The sequence below is a fragment of the Oncorhynchus masou genome, chromosome 24 (genome assembly GCF_036934945.1).
Source record: "Oncorhynchus masou masou isolate Uvic2021 chromosome 24, UVic_Omas_1.1, whole genome shotgun sequence".
Lineage (NCBI taxonomy): Eukaryota > Metazoa > Chordata > Actinopteri > Salmoniformes > Salmonidae > Oncorhynchus > Oncorhynchus masou.
Window position 1 is genome coordinate 1,679,089 of NC_088235.1, and position 14,272 is coordinate 1,693,360.

Sequence of the window (14,272 nt, forward strand, 5' to 3'; positions counted from 1 at the left end):
AACAACCTCTCCTTCAACGTCAACAAAGGAGCTGACGGTGGGGTACCAGGACAACAACCTCTCCTTCAACGTCAACAAAGGAGCTGACGGTGGGGTACCAGGACAACAACCTCTCCTTCAATGCCAACAAGACAAAGGAGCTGACGGTGGGGTACCAGGATAACAACCTCTCCTTCAACGCCAACAAAGGAGCTGACGGTGGGGTACCAGGACAACAACCTCTCCTTCAACGCCAACAAAGGAGCTGACGGTGGGGTACCAGGACAACAACCTCTCCTTCAACGTCAACAAAGGAGCTGACGGTGGGGTACCAGGACAACAACCTCTCCTTCAACGTCAACAAAGGAGCTGACGGTGGGGTACCAGGACAACAACCTCTCCTTCAACGCCAACAAAGGAGCTGACGGTGGGGTACCAGGACAACAACCTCTCCTTCAACGCCAACAAAGGAGCTGACGGTGGGGTACCAGGACAACAACCTCTCCTTCAACGTCAGCAAAGGAGCTGACGGTGGACTACAGGAAACACAGGGCCGAGCCACGCCCCCCCCGTTCACATCGATGGGGCTGTAGTGGAGCGGGTCGAAAGTGTCAAGTTCCTCTGTGTTCACATCAATAACGATCTATTGTGGTCCAAACACACCTACGCAGTCGTGAAGATGGTACCTTCAGATCCTCAAAGTTCTTCACCATTGAGAGTCTTGACTGACTGCTTGACATCCGACCACAAGGCACCACAGAGGGTAGTACAGCCCAGTACATCAATGGGGCCAAGCTTCCTGCCATCCAGGACCTCTATACCAGGGAGTGTCAGAGGAAGGCCCTAAAGATTGTCAAAGACTCCAGCCACGCTTGTCAAAGACTGTTCTCTGTTTCCGCACGGCAAGTGGTACTGATACACCGAGTCTGGAACCAATAGTACCCTGAACAGCTTCTACCCCTGAGGGTGGCAGGTAGCCTAGGGGTTAAGTGTTGGCACGGTAACCGAAAGATCGCTGGTTCAAATCCCCGAGCTGGCAGTTAACTCACAACAACCGCTCCCCGGGCGCCGACAGCGTGGGTTTTTAAGGCCTTAACTCTGACTCAGAGGGGTTAAATGCAGAAGACTCATTTCGGTTGAATGCGTTGTTGTACAACTGACAAGGTTTTACCTTCCCATTAGACTAGTTCGTGCAGGAAGTTATTTGAACTATTCAACTAAGTGAAAATGCACAAACTTGTATGACTCATCACATACGCTGCTACTCTGGTCAGTCACTATATTCCTAGTTATATGTACAGATCTACCTCAATTACTTGACACTCCCTGTATGTAGCCCTGTTATTACCTGGCACTTCCTGTATGTAGCCCTGTTATTACCTGGTACTTCCTGTATGTAGCCCTGTTATTACCTGGTACTTCCTGTATATAGCCATGTTATTACCTGGTACTCCCTGTATATAGCCATGTTATTACCTGGTACTTCCTGTATATAGCCATGTTATTACCTGGTACTTCCTGTATGTAGCCTTGTTATTACCTGGTACTCCCTGTATATAGCCATGTTATTACCTGGTACTCCCTGTATGTAGCCATGTTATTACCTGGTACTCCCTGTATATAGCCATTTTATTACCTGGTACTCCCTGTATATAGCCATGTTATTACCTGGTACTCCCTCTATATAGCCATGTTATTACCTGGTACTTCCTGTGTGTAGCCATGTTATCGTTACTCATTGTGTATATATTCTTATTTATTATTTCTGTCTTTCTCTCTGCATTGTTGGGAACGGCCAGTCAGTCAGCATTTCACTGTTAGTCTACACCTGTTGTTTTACCAAATCGATTTAATCATCTCCAAACATGAAATTGCTTCCCGAGTATCCTTGAGAGCTCATCTACTGCTACCTGGGGGTGTGATGGTCTGGGAGTGCTGACTGAACTCGATGCTCTCTCAACAGCCGTTTCCTTACACAACCTAATACAGTTGAATATACTGTAGGTAGCCTATTGATATCCTACAGGGCAGCTCCTGTTCAAACGGAAGAACTAGATGAGCTGTGATAATATGGATATGCTTTATCATTATGTTTACTTTAAATGGTGGATGAAGTCGTTGCTGTCCAGTGGGAAGGGATGTTGGCGTTTTCTTCCCAGTGTAAATCTACTTCTGTGGTGTGTCTACTGCCTGCTGTCTGTGTTGTGGGTGGCGCTAGATTAAGCTGATTTAAGAACAGCAGACAAATCTAAGGAAAAATGGCACCTATTAACTAAGCAGACCACCGTTTTTAATTCAACAAGTAGCTGTTACATGGAAGGACTTTTACAAATTACACCCTTCCTTCCTTCCCTGTTGGAGGCTTAGAGAAAGGACTGTCTGACTGCAGCCAACCACGGCTATTCTTGGAGACCCTGTATAGTCCTCTGCTGTTTCTATGGCAACAGCACAATCAACTCTGTCATGGAGGCGAGTGAGGTGGATCCCTGGACAGAGGCCATGAAACATAAAACGAACAGGAAGAGAATTTCACTCTTATACGCTCGTTGGCCAGTTTATTAGGTACACCCATCTAGTGCTGGGTTGGATCCACCTTTGCCTCCAGAACACTGTGAATTCTTCAGGGAATCAATTTGCTACATTTTTATAAAGGGACCTTGAATAAAGAACCCTGGAATGAGTAGATTGAAGTGAGGGGGGGACATATATATTTTTAATGCGGATGTAACGTAACAAAATGTGGAAAAAGTCAAGGGGTCTGAATATTTTACACCTGCATTGTATGTACATACATACATAGTGACTCCTCACTGCAGCCCGGTCTCAGATCAGAGAGAATCCTATAGGGCCTATATATAACACACAGAGTACATCCCAGATGGCAGCATTCCCTATATAGTGGACTGCTTTTTGACGAGGGCTCATGGGGCAGTGCACTACTTTTTGACGAGGGCTCAGGGGGCAGTGCACTACTTTTTGACGAGGGCTCAGGGGGCAGTGGAATGCTTTTTGACGAGGGCTCATGGGGCAGTGGACTGCTTTTTGACGAGGGCTCAGGGGGCAGTGCACTACTTTTTGACGAGGGCTCAGGGGGCAGTGGAATGCTTTTTGACGAGGGCTCATGGGGCAGTGGACTGCTTTTTGACGAGGGCTCATGGGGCAGTGCACTACTTTTTGACGAGGGCTCAGGGGCAGTGCACTACTTTTTGACGAGGGCTCAGGGGCAGTGCACTACTTTTTGACGAGGGCTCAGGGGGCAGTGCACTACTTTTTGACGAGGGCTCAGGGGGCAGTGCACTACTTTTTGACGAGTGCTCAGGGGGCAGTGCACTACTTTTTGACGAGGGCTCAGGGGGCAGTGCACTACTTTTTGACGAGGGCTCAGGGGGCAGTGCACTACTTTTTGACGAGTGTTCAGGGGGCAGTGGACTACTTTTTGACGAGGGCTCAGGGGGCAGTGCACTACTTTTTGACGAGTGTTCAGGGGGCAGTGGACTACTTTTTGACGAGGGCTTATGTGTAGTGCATAGGATGCCATTTGGTATACAACCATGTGTAGGCTCTACATCTGGTGTGGGTCATCCACTCACTGGGGCATGCTGGGTTGTGTGTCCCCCCCCCCCCCACCCCCCAGACAAGCTTGGACACCAGGATGTAAATTAAGAGCACGTTGGATCAAATCTCTTGTGAAAGTCACAGCTCTGTAGGGAGTGGTAGTGCATCATAACACCAGGCTACATAGAGGACTACAGGAAACCCAGGGGGCTGTTGTGAAAGACACAGCTCCCCCCATGTGTAGGGAGTGGTAGTGCATCATAACACCAGGCTACATAGAGGACTACAGGAAACCCAGGAGGCTGTTGTGAAAGACACAGCTCCCCCCATGTGTAGGGAGTGGTAGTGCATCCTAACACCAGGCTACATAGAGGACTACAGGAAACTCAGGAGGCTGTTGTGGAAGACACAGCTCCCCCCATGTGTAGGGAGTGGTAGTGCATCATAACACCAGGCTACATAGAGGACTACAGGAAACCCAGGAGGCTGTTGTGAAAGACACAGCTCCCCCCATGTGTAGGGAGTGGTAGTGCATCCTAACACCAGGCTACATAGAGGACGACAGGTAACTCAGGAGGCTGTTGTGAAAGACACAGCTCCCCCCATGTGTAGGGAGTGGTAGTGCATCCTAACACCAGGCTACATAGAGGACTACAGGAAACCCAGGAGGCTGTTGTGAAAGACACAGCTCCCCCCATGTGTAGGGAGTGGTAGTGCATCCTAACACCAGGCTACATAGAGGACGACAGGTAACTCAGGAGGCTGTTGTGAAAGACACAGCTCCCCCCATGTGTAGGGAGTGGTAGTGCATCCTAACACCAGGCTACATAGAGGACTACAGGAAACTCAGGAGGCTGTTGTGGAAGACACAGCTCCCCCCATGTGTAGGGAGTGGTAGTGCATCATAACACCAGGCTACATAGAGGACTACAGGAAACCCAGGAGGCTGTTGTGAAAGACACAGCTCCCCCCATGTGTAGGGAGTGGTAGTGCATCCTAACACCAGGCTACATAGAGGACGGCAGGAAACTCAGGAGTCTGGTTCAGGACAGCAGCTCCCCCCATGTGTAGGGAGTGGTAGTGCATCCTAACACCAGGCTACATAGAGGACTACAGGAAACCCAGGAGGCTGTTGTGAAAGACACAGCTCCCCCCATGTGTAGGGAGTGGTAGTGCATCCTAACACCAGGCTACATAGAGGACCACAGGAAACTCAGGAGTCTGGTTCAGGACAGCAGCTCCCCCCATGTGTAGGGAGTGGTAGTGCATCCTAACACCAGGCTACATAGAGGACGGCAGGAAACTCAGGAGTCTGTTGTGAAAGACACAGCTCCCCCCATGTGTAGGGAGTGGTAGTGCATCCTAACACCAGGCTACATAGAGGACGGCAGGAAACTCAGGAGTCTGGTTCAGTACAGCAGCTCCCCCCATGTGTAGGGAGTGGTAGTGCATCCTAACACCAGGCTACATAGAGGACGGCAGGAAACTCAGGAGTCTGGTTCAGGACAGCAGCTCCCCCCATGTGTAGGGAGTGGTAGTGCATCCTAACACCAGGCTACATAGAGGACTACAGGAAACTCAGGAGTCTGGTTCAGGACAGCAGCTCTTAGCAGCCTGTGATTATGATGCTTTCGGTGTGTCTGGCTTGTTGCTGCTTTAGTTTAACTGAATGTGTCCTTTTATATGTTCTCTCTTGGTGGTAAATGATTTGACGCTGATAGTTTCATTTTTCTCTGGTCTCTACACAGGCTCGTCTTCGGGACCCTGTATCCTGCATACTATTCCTACAAAGCAGTGAAAACCAAAAATGTCAAGGAATATGTAAGTACACAAACCCTTATTTCAACATCATTGATTTCATCATACGTGTGTGTGTGTGTGGGGGGGGGGGGGTTCCCCCGAGGGTGTGTCTTTTATGAGTTTGAAAAGCAGCCCATGTCTGGTCTGAAGGTATCGAGGACAAGTCCAGGCATGTGAATGAGAGTTAACTGCCTATGACTGGAACAAACACATTGACATGCCGATCTGTGGAGACGTGCAGCAGGGCACTGTGAAGGATGGGCTCCAAGCAGGTGCTTTACAGGAATGCTATATTGAGTGTGTGGCCAACAGGTTTAGGAGAGGTTCTTTATGAGAATATCATCGGTCTCCTCTCCTCAGCCCTTTCTCCTCTCCTCTGTCTCCTCTTCTCTGTCTCCTCTCCTCAGCCCTTTCTCCTCTCCTCTGTCTCCTCTCCTCAGCCCTTTCTCCTCTCCTCTGTCTCCTCTTCTCTCTCTCCTCTCCTCAGCCCTTTCTCCTCTCCTCCGTCTCTCCCTCCTCTCCTCCGTCTCTCCCTCCTCTCCTCCGTCTCTCCCTCCTCTCCTCCGTCTCTCCCTCCTCTCCTCCGTCTCTTTCTCCTCTCCTCCGTCTCTTTCTCCTCTCCTCTCTCTCCCTCCTCTCCTCTGTCTCTCCCTCCTCTCCTCTGTCTCTCTCTCCTCTCCTCTGTCTCTCTCTCCTCTCCTCTGTCTCTCCCTCCTCTCCTCTGTCTCTCCCTCCTCTCCTCTGTCTCTCCCTCCTCTCCTCTGTCTCTCCCTCCTCTCCTCTGTCTCTCCCTCCTCTCCTCCGTCTCTTTCTCCTCTCCTCCGTCTCTCCCTCCTCTCTACAGCCCTTTCTCCTCTCCTCTGTCTCTCCCTCCTCTCCTCCGTCTCTTTCTCCTCTCCTCCGTCTCTCCCTCCTCTCTACAGCCCCTTTCTCCTCTCCTCTGTCTCTCCCTCCTCTCCTCAGCCCTTTCTCCTCTCCTCCGTCTCTCCCTCCTCTCCTCAGCCCTTTCTCCTCTCCTCTGTCTCTCCCTCCTCTCCTCAGCCCTTTCTCCTCTCCTCAGCCCTTTCTCCTCTCCTCTGTCTCTCCCTCCTCTCCTCAGCCCTTTCTCCTCTCCTCTGTCTCTCCCTCCTCTCCTCAGCCCTTTCTCCTCTCCTCTGTCTCTCCCTCCCTCTCCTCAGCCCTTTCTCCTCTCCTCTGTCTCTCCCTCCTCTCCTCAGCCCTTTCTCTCCTCTCCTCTGTCTCTCCCTCCTCTCCTCAGCCCTTTCTCCTCTCCTCTGTCTCTCCCTCCTCTCCTCAGCCCTTTCTCCTCTCCTCTGTCTCTCCCTCCTCTCCTCAGCCCTTTCTCCTCTCCTCCGTCTCTCCCTCCTCTCCTCTGTCTCTCCCTCCTCTCCTCAGCCCTTTCTCCTCTCCTCTGTCTCTCCCTCCTCTCCTCCAGCCCTTTCTCCTCTCCTCTGTCTCTCCCTCTCCTCAGCCCTTTCTCCTCTCCTCTGTCTCTCCCTCCTCTCCTCAGCCCTTTCTCCTCTCCTCTGTCTCTCCCTCCTCTCCTCAGCCCTTTCTCCTCTCCTCTGTCTCTCCCTCCTCTCCTCAGCCCTTTCTCCTCTCCTCTGTCTCTCCCTCCTCTCCTCAGCCCTTTCTCCTCTCCTCTCTCTCCCTCCTCTCCTCAGCCCTTTCTCCTCTCCTCTGTCTCTCCCTCCTCTCCTCAGCCCTTTCTCCTCTCCTCTGTCTCTCCCTCCTCTCCTCAGCCCTTTCTCCTCTCCTCTGTCTCTCCCTCCTCTCCTCAGCCCTTTCTCCTCTCCTCTGTCTCCTCTCCTCAGCCCTTTCTCCTCTCCTCTGTCTCCTCTTCTCTCTCTCCTCTCCTCAGCCCTTTCTCCTCTCCTCCGTCTCTCCCTCCTCTCCTCCGTCTCTCCCTCCTCTCCTCCGTCTCTCCCACCTCTCCTCCGTCTCTCCCTCCTCTCCTCCGTCTCTTTCTCCTCTCCTCCGTCTCTTTCTCCTCTCCTCCGTCTCTCCCTCCTCTCCTCCGTCTCTCCCTCCTCTCCTCCGTCTCTTTCTCCTCTCCTCCGTCTCTTTCTCCTCTCCTCCGTCTCTTTCTCCTCTCCTCCGTCTCTCTCTCCCTCTCCTCTGTCTCTCCCTCCTCTCCTCTGTCTCTCCCTCCCTCTCCTCTGTCTCTCCCTCCTCTCCTCTGTCTCTCCCTCCTCTCCTGTCTCTCCCTCCTCTCCTCTGTCTCTCCCTCCTCTCCTCTGTCTCTCCCTCCTCTCCTCTGTCTCTCTCTCCTCTCCTCTGTCTCTCTCTCCTCTCCTCTGTCTCTCCCTCCTCTCCTCTGTCTCTCCCTCCTCTCCTCTGTCTCTCCCTCCTCTCCTCTGTCTCTCCCTCCTCTCCTCCGTCTCTTTCTCCTCTCCTCCGTCTCTCCCTCCTCTCTACAGCCCTTTCTCCTCTCCTCTGTCTCTCCCTCCTCTCCTCCGTCTCTTTCTCCTCTCCTCTGTCTCTCCCTCCTCTCCTCAGCCCTTTCTCCTCTCCTCTGTCTCTCCCTCCTCTCTACAGCCCTTTCTCCTCTCCTCTGTCTCTCCCTCCTCTCCTCAGCCCTTTCTCCTCTCCTCTGTCTCTCCCTCCTCTCCTCAGCCCTTTCTCCTCTCCTCTGTCTCTCCCCTCTCCTCAGCCCTTTCTCCTCTCCTCTGTCTCTCCCTCCTCTCCTCAGCCCTTTCTCCTCTCCTCTGTCTCTCCCTCCTCTCCTCAGCCCTTTCTCCTCTCCTCTGTCTCTCCCTCCTCTCCTCAGCCCTTTCTCCTCTCCTCTGTCTCTCCCTCCTCTCCTCAGCCCTTTCTCCTCTCCTCTGTCTCTCCCTCCTCTCCTCAGCCCTTTCTCCTCTCCTCTGTCTCTCCCTCCTCTCCTCAGCCCTTTCTCCTCTCCTCTGTCTCTCCCTCCTCTCCTCAGCCCTTTCTCCTCTCCTCTGTCTCTCCCTCCTCTCCTCAGCCCTTTCTCCTCTCCTCCGTCTCTCCCTCCTCTCCTCCGTCTCTCCCTCCTCTCCTCCGTCTCTCCCACCTCTCCTCCGTCTCTCCCTCCTCTCCTCCGTCTCTTTCTCCTCTCCTCCGTCTCTCCCTCCTCTCCTCCGTCTCTCCCTCCTCTCCTCCGTCTCTTTCTCCTCTCCTCCGTCTCTTTCTCCTCTCCTCCGTCTCTTTCTCCTCTCCTCCGTCTCTCTCTCCTCTCCTCTGTCTCTCCCTCCTCTCCTCTGTCTCTCCCTCCTCTCCTCTGTCTCTCCCTCCTCTCCTGTCTCTCCCTCCTCTCCTCTGTCTCTCCCTCCTCTCCTCTGTCTCTCTCTCCTCTCCTCTGTCTCTCCTCTCCTCTGTCTCTCCCTCCTCTCCTCTGTCTCTCCCTCCTCTCCTCTGTCTCTCCCTCCTCTCCTCTGTCTCTCCCTCCTCTCCTCTGTCTCTCTCTCCTCTCCTCTGTCTCTCTCTCCTCTCCTCTGTCTCTCCCTCCTCTCCTCTGTCTCTCCCTCCTCTCCTCCGTCTCTTTCTCCTCTCCTCCGTCTCTCCCTCCTCTCTACAGCCCTTTCTCCTCTCCTCTGTCTCTCCCTCCTCTCCTCCGTCTCTTTCTCCTCTCCTCCGTCTCTCCCTCCTCTCTACAGCCCTTTCTCCTCTCCTCTGTCTCTCCCTCCTCTCCTCAGCCCTTTCTCCTCTCCTCTGTCTCTCCCTCCTCTCCTCAGCCCTTTCTCCTCTCCTCTGTCTCTCCCTCCTCTCCTCAGCCCTTTCTCCTCTCCTCTGTCTCTCCCTCCTCTCCTCAGCCCTTTCTCCTCTCCTCTCTCTCCCTCCTCTCTACAGCCCTTTCTCCTCTCCTCTGTCTCTCCCTCCTCTCCTCAGCCCTTTCTCCTCTCCTCTCTCTCCCTCCTCTCTACAGCCCTTTCTCCTCTCCTCTGTCTCTCCCTCCTCTCCTCCGTCTCTCCCTCCTCTCCTCTGTCTCTCCCTCCTCTCTACAGCCCTTTCTCCTCTCCTCTGTCTCTCCCTCCTCTCCTCAGCCCTTTCTCCTCTCCTCTGTCTCTCCCTCCTCTCCTCAGCCCTTTCTCCTCTCCTCTGTCTCTCCCTCCTCTCTACAGCCCTTTCTCCTCTCCTCTGTCTCTCCCTCCTCTCCTCAGCCCTTTCTCCTCTCCTCTGTCTCTCCCTCCTCTCTACAACCCTTTCTCCTCTCCTCTGTCTCTCCCTCCTCTCTACAGCCCTGTCTCCTCTCCTCTGTCTCTCCCTCCTCTCTACAGCCCTTTCTCCTCTCCTCTGTCTCTCCCTCCTCTCTACAGCCCTTTCTCCTCTCCTCCGTCTCTCCCTCCTCTCCTCTGTCTCTCCCTCCTCTCCTCAGCCCTTTCTCCTCTCCTCTGTCTCTCCCTCCTCTCCTCAGCCCTTTCTCCTCTCCTCTGTCTCTCCCTCCTCTCTCAGCCCTTTCTCCTCTCCTCTGTCTCTCCCTCCTCTCTACAGCCCTTTCTCCTCTCCTCCGTCTCTCCCTCCTCTCCTCCGTCTCTCCCTCCTCTCCTCTGCCCTTTCTCCTCTCCTCTGTCTCTCCCTCCTCTCTACAGCCCTTTCTCCTCTCCTCCGTCTCTCCCTCCTCTCTACAGCCCTTTCTCCTCTCCTCTGTCTCTCCCTCCTCTCTACAGCCCTTTCTCCTCTCCTCCGTCTCTCCCTCCTCTCCTCAGCCCTTTCTCCTCTCCTCTGTCTCTCCCTCCTCTCCTCAGCCCTTTCTCCTCTCCTCTGTCTCTCCCTCCTCTCCTCAGCCCTTTCTCCTCTCCTCTGTCTCTCCCTCCTCTCTACAGCCCTTTCTCCTCTCCTGTCTCTCTCCCCTCTCCTCAGCCCTTTCTCCTCTCCTCTGTCTCTCTCCCCTGTCTCTCTCCCCTGTCTCCTCAGCCCTTTCTCTTCTCCTCCGTCTCTCCTCTCCTCCGTTTCTCCCTCCTCTCCTCTGTCTCTCTCTCCTCTCCTCTGTCTCTCTCTCCTCTCCTCTGTCTCTCCCTCCTCTCCTCTGTCTCTCCCTCCTCTCCTCCGTCTCTTTCTCCTCTCCTCCGTCTCTCCCTCCTCTCTACAGCCCTTTCTCCTCTCCTCTGTCTCTCCCTCCTCTCCTCCGTCTCTTTCTCCTCTCCTCCGTCTCTCCCTCCTCTCTACAGCCCTTTCTCCTCTCCTCTGTCTCTCCCTCCTCTCCTCAGCCCTTTCTCCTCTCCTCTGTCTCTCCCTCCTCTCCTCAGCCCTTTCTCCTCTCCTCTGTCTCTCCCTCCTCTCCTCAGCCCTTTCTCCTCTCCTCTGTCTCTCCCTCCTCTCCTCAGCCCTTTCTCCTCTCCTCTCTCTCTCCCTCCTCTCCACAGCCCTTTCTCCTCTCCTCTGTCTCTCCCTCCTCTCCTCAGCCCTTTCTCCTCTCCTCTCTCTCCCTCCTCTCTACAGCCCTTTCTCCTCTCCTCTGTCTCTCCCTCCTCTCCTCCGTCTCTCCCTCCTCTCCTCTGTCTCTCCCTCCTCTCTACAGCCCTTTCTCCTCTCCTCTGTCTCTCCCTCCTCTCCTCAGCCCTTTCTCCTCTCCTCTGTCTCTCCCTCCTCTCCTCAGCCCTTTCTCCTCTCCTCTGTCTCTCCCTCCTCTCTACAGCCCTTTCTCCTCTCCTCTGTCTCTCCCTCCTCTCCTCAGCCCTTTCTCCTCTCCTCTGTCTCTCCCTCCTCTCTACAGCCCTTTCTCCTCTCCTCTGTCTCTCCCTCCCTCTCTACAGCCCTGTCTCCTCTCCTCTGTCTCTCCCTCCTCTCTACAGCCCTTTCTCCTCTCCTCTGTCTCTCCCTCCTCTCTACAGCCCTTTCTCCTCTCCTCCGTCTCTCCCTCCTCTCCTCTGTCTCTCCCTCCTCTCCTCAGCCCTTTCTCCTCTCCTCTGTCTCTCCCTCCTCTCCTCAGCCCTTTCTCCTCTCCTCTGTCTCTCCCTCCTCTCTACAGCCCTTTCTCCTCTCCTCTGTCTCTCCCTCCTCTCTACAGCCCTTTCTCCTCTCCTCCGTCTCTCCCTCCTCTCCTCTGTCTCTCCCTCCTCTCCTCAGCCCTTTCTCCTCTCCTCTGTCTCTCCCTCCTCTCTACAGCCCTGTCTCCTCTCCTCTGTCTCTCCCTCCTCTCTACAGCCCTTTCTCCTCTCCTCTGTCTCTCCCTCCTCTCTACAGCCCTTTCTCCTCTCCTCCGTCTCTCCCTCCTCTCCTCTGCCCTTTCTCCTCTCCTCTGTCTCTCCCTCCTCTCTACAGCCCTTTCTCCTCTCCTCCGTCTCTCCCTCCTCTCTACAGCCCTTTCTCCTCTCCTCTGTCTCTCCCTCCTCTCTACAGCCCTTTCTCCTCTCCTCCGTCTCTCCCTCCTCTCCTCAGCCCTTTCTCCTCTCCTCTGTCTCTCCCTCCTCTCCTCAGCCCTTTCTCCTCTCCTCTGTCTCTCCCTCCTCTCCTCAGCCCTTTCTCCTCTCCTCTGTCTCTCCCTCCTCTCTACAGCCCTTTCTCCTCTCCTCTGTCTCTCTCCCCTCTCCTCAGCCCTTTCTCCTCTCCTCTGTCTCTCTCCCCTGTCTCTCTCCCCTGTCTCCTCAGCCCTTTCTCTTCTCCTCCGTCTCTCCTCTCCTCCGTTTCTCCCTCCTCTCCTCTGTCTCTCTCTCCTCTCCTCTGTCTCTCTCTCCTCTCCTCTGTCTCTCCCTCCTCTCCTCTGTCTCTCCCTCCTCTCCTCCGTCTCTTTCTCCTCTCCTCCGTCTCTCCCTCCCTCCTCTCTACAGCCCTTTCTCCTCTCCTCTGTCTCTCCCTCCTCTCCTCCGTCTCTTTCTCCTCTCCTCCGTCTCTCCCTCCTCTCTACAGCCCTTTCTCCTCTCCTCTGTCTCTCCCTCCTCTCCTCAGCCCTTTCTCCCTCTCCTCTGTCTCTCCCTCCTCTCCTCAGCCCTTTCTCCTCTCCTCTGTCTCTCCCTCCTCTCCTCAGCCCTTTCTCCTCTCCTCTGTCTCTCCCTCCTCTCCTCAGCCCTTTCTCCTCTCCTCTCTCTCCCTCCTCTCTACAGCCCTTTCTCCTCTCCTCTGTCTCTCCCTCCTCTCCTCCAGCCCTTTCTCCTCTCCTCCTCTCCTCTCTCCCTCCTCTCTACAGCCCTTTCTCCTCTCCTCTGTCTCTCCCTCCTCTCCTCCGTCTCTCCCTCCTCTCCTCTGTCTCTCCCTCCTCTCTACAGCCCTTTCTCCTCTCCTCTGTCTCTCCCTCCTCTCCCTCAGCCCTTTCTCCTCTCCTCTGTCTCTCCCTCCTCTCCTCAGCCCTTTCTCCTCTCCTCTGTCTCTCCCTCCTCTCTACAGCCCTTTCTCCTCTCCTCTGTCTCTCCCTCCTCTCCTCAGCCCTTTCTCCTCTCCTCTGTCTCTCCCTCCTCTCTACAACCCTTTCTCCTCTCCTCTGTCTCTCCCTCCTCTCTACAGCCCTGTCTCCTCTCCTCTGTCTCTCCCTCCTCTCTACAGCCCTTTCTCCTCTCCTCTGTCTCTCCCTCCTCTCTACAGCCCTTTCTCCTCTCCTCCGTCTCTCCCTCCTCTCCTCTGTCTCTCCCTCCTCTCCTCAGCCCTTTCTCCTCTCCTCTGTCTCTCCCTCCTCTCCTCAGCCCTTTCTCCTCTCCTCTGTCTCTCCCTCCTCTCTACAGCCCTTTCTCCTCTGTCTCTCCCTCCTCTCTACAGCCCTTTCTCCTCTCCTCCGTCTCTCCCTCCTTTCCTCTGTCTCTCCCTCCTCTCCTCAGCCCTTTCTCCTCTCCTCTGTCTCTCCCTCCTCTCTACAGCCCTGTCTCCTCTCCTCTGTCTCTCCCTCCTCTCTACAGCCCTTTCTCCTCTCCTCTGTCTCTCCCTCCTCTCTACAGCCCTTTCTCCTCTCCTCCGTCTCTCCCTCCTCTCCTCTGTCTCTCCCTCCTCTCCTCAGCCCTTTCTCCTCTCCTCTGTCTCTCCCTCCTCTCTACAGCCCTTTCTCCTCTCCTCTGTCTCTCTCCCCTCTCCTCAGCCCTTTCTCCTCTCCTCTGTCTCTCTCCCCTGTCTCTCTCCCCTGTCTCCTCAGCCCTTTCTCTTCTCCTCCGTCTCTCCTCTCCTCCGTCTCTCCCTCCTCTCCTCTGTCTCTTTTTAAACATGTTTTCCTTCATTCCACGTAGATAGGGCTGGGCGGTATATGACTATAGACAGGTATTGATGCACAGAGCACTGAGTTTTTACGTTACCTTCTATACCGGTATTTGAATGTTTGGTTTGTTAAATGTGATACACCTTGTGTAACATCCGTCTTTATAGTTTACTACACTACTTGAGTCTTCTCTCTCGCTCTCCTAGCCCCGCCCCCTGTCACTCAAGGAGCGCATTTGTTGTCTCTTGACCACGAGACGCATGCGTTCAGTCTGCATGGTCAATGGAGCACAAGCAACAATGATGCTTATCTTCTTTTGCTTTGTGTGTTATAATAAAAATAACATTTTCAACAGCTGTATTTGAGAGAGAGACTGCCTACCAAACTGGTTTTAGCCTTAAGGCCTGCTGTGTGAACAAGGCTTTAGTTAGACATGAGGAATAATTTAGCTAGAACAAGTTGACATGTCATTTCTCAGAGCCCATGGCTTGTTGGCTAGATATCTCCTCTCTGAGTCGGTCTAAGAGGGAGGAATGCTTGCTTTGGATGGTAGCCTGTTGTCCTGTAGGTCTGTAGCCTGTTGGTCTGTAGGCCTGTAGGTCTGTGGCCCTGTTGGCCTGTAGGCCTGTAGGTCTGTGGCCCTGTTGGCCTGTAGGCCTGTAGGTCTGTGGCCTGTAGGTCTGTAGCCTGTTTGCCTGTGGCCGGTTGGCCTGTAGGTCTGTGGCCTGTAGGTCTGTGGCCTGTAGCCTGTTGGCCGGTTGGCCTGTGGCCGGTTGGCCTGTAGGTCTGTAGCCTGTAGGTCTGTAGCCTGTAGGTCTGTAGCCTGTAGGTCTGTAGCCTGTTGGCCTGTAGCCTGTTGGCCTG

At 54.4% G+C, this 14,272-nt stretch overlaps 1 protein-coding gene across 1 annotated transcript in view; it reads left to right on the plus strand.

The window, feature by feature from the left end:
• LOC135511793 (receptor expression-enhancing protein 3-like) overlaps positions 1–14,272 on the plus strand; it is a 62,356-nt gene that overhangs the window by 9,951 nt on the left and 38,133 nt on the right. The window contains exon 2 of the mRNA XM_064933257.1: positions 5,283–5,355. Within this exon, the coding sequence (XP_064789329.1) occupies positions 5,283–5,355 (73 nt within the window). The remainder of the gene's footprint in view (positions 1–5,282; positions 5,356–14,272) is intronic.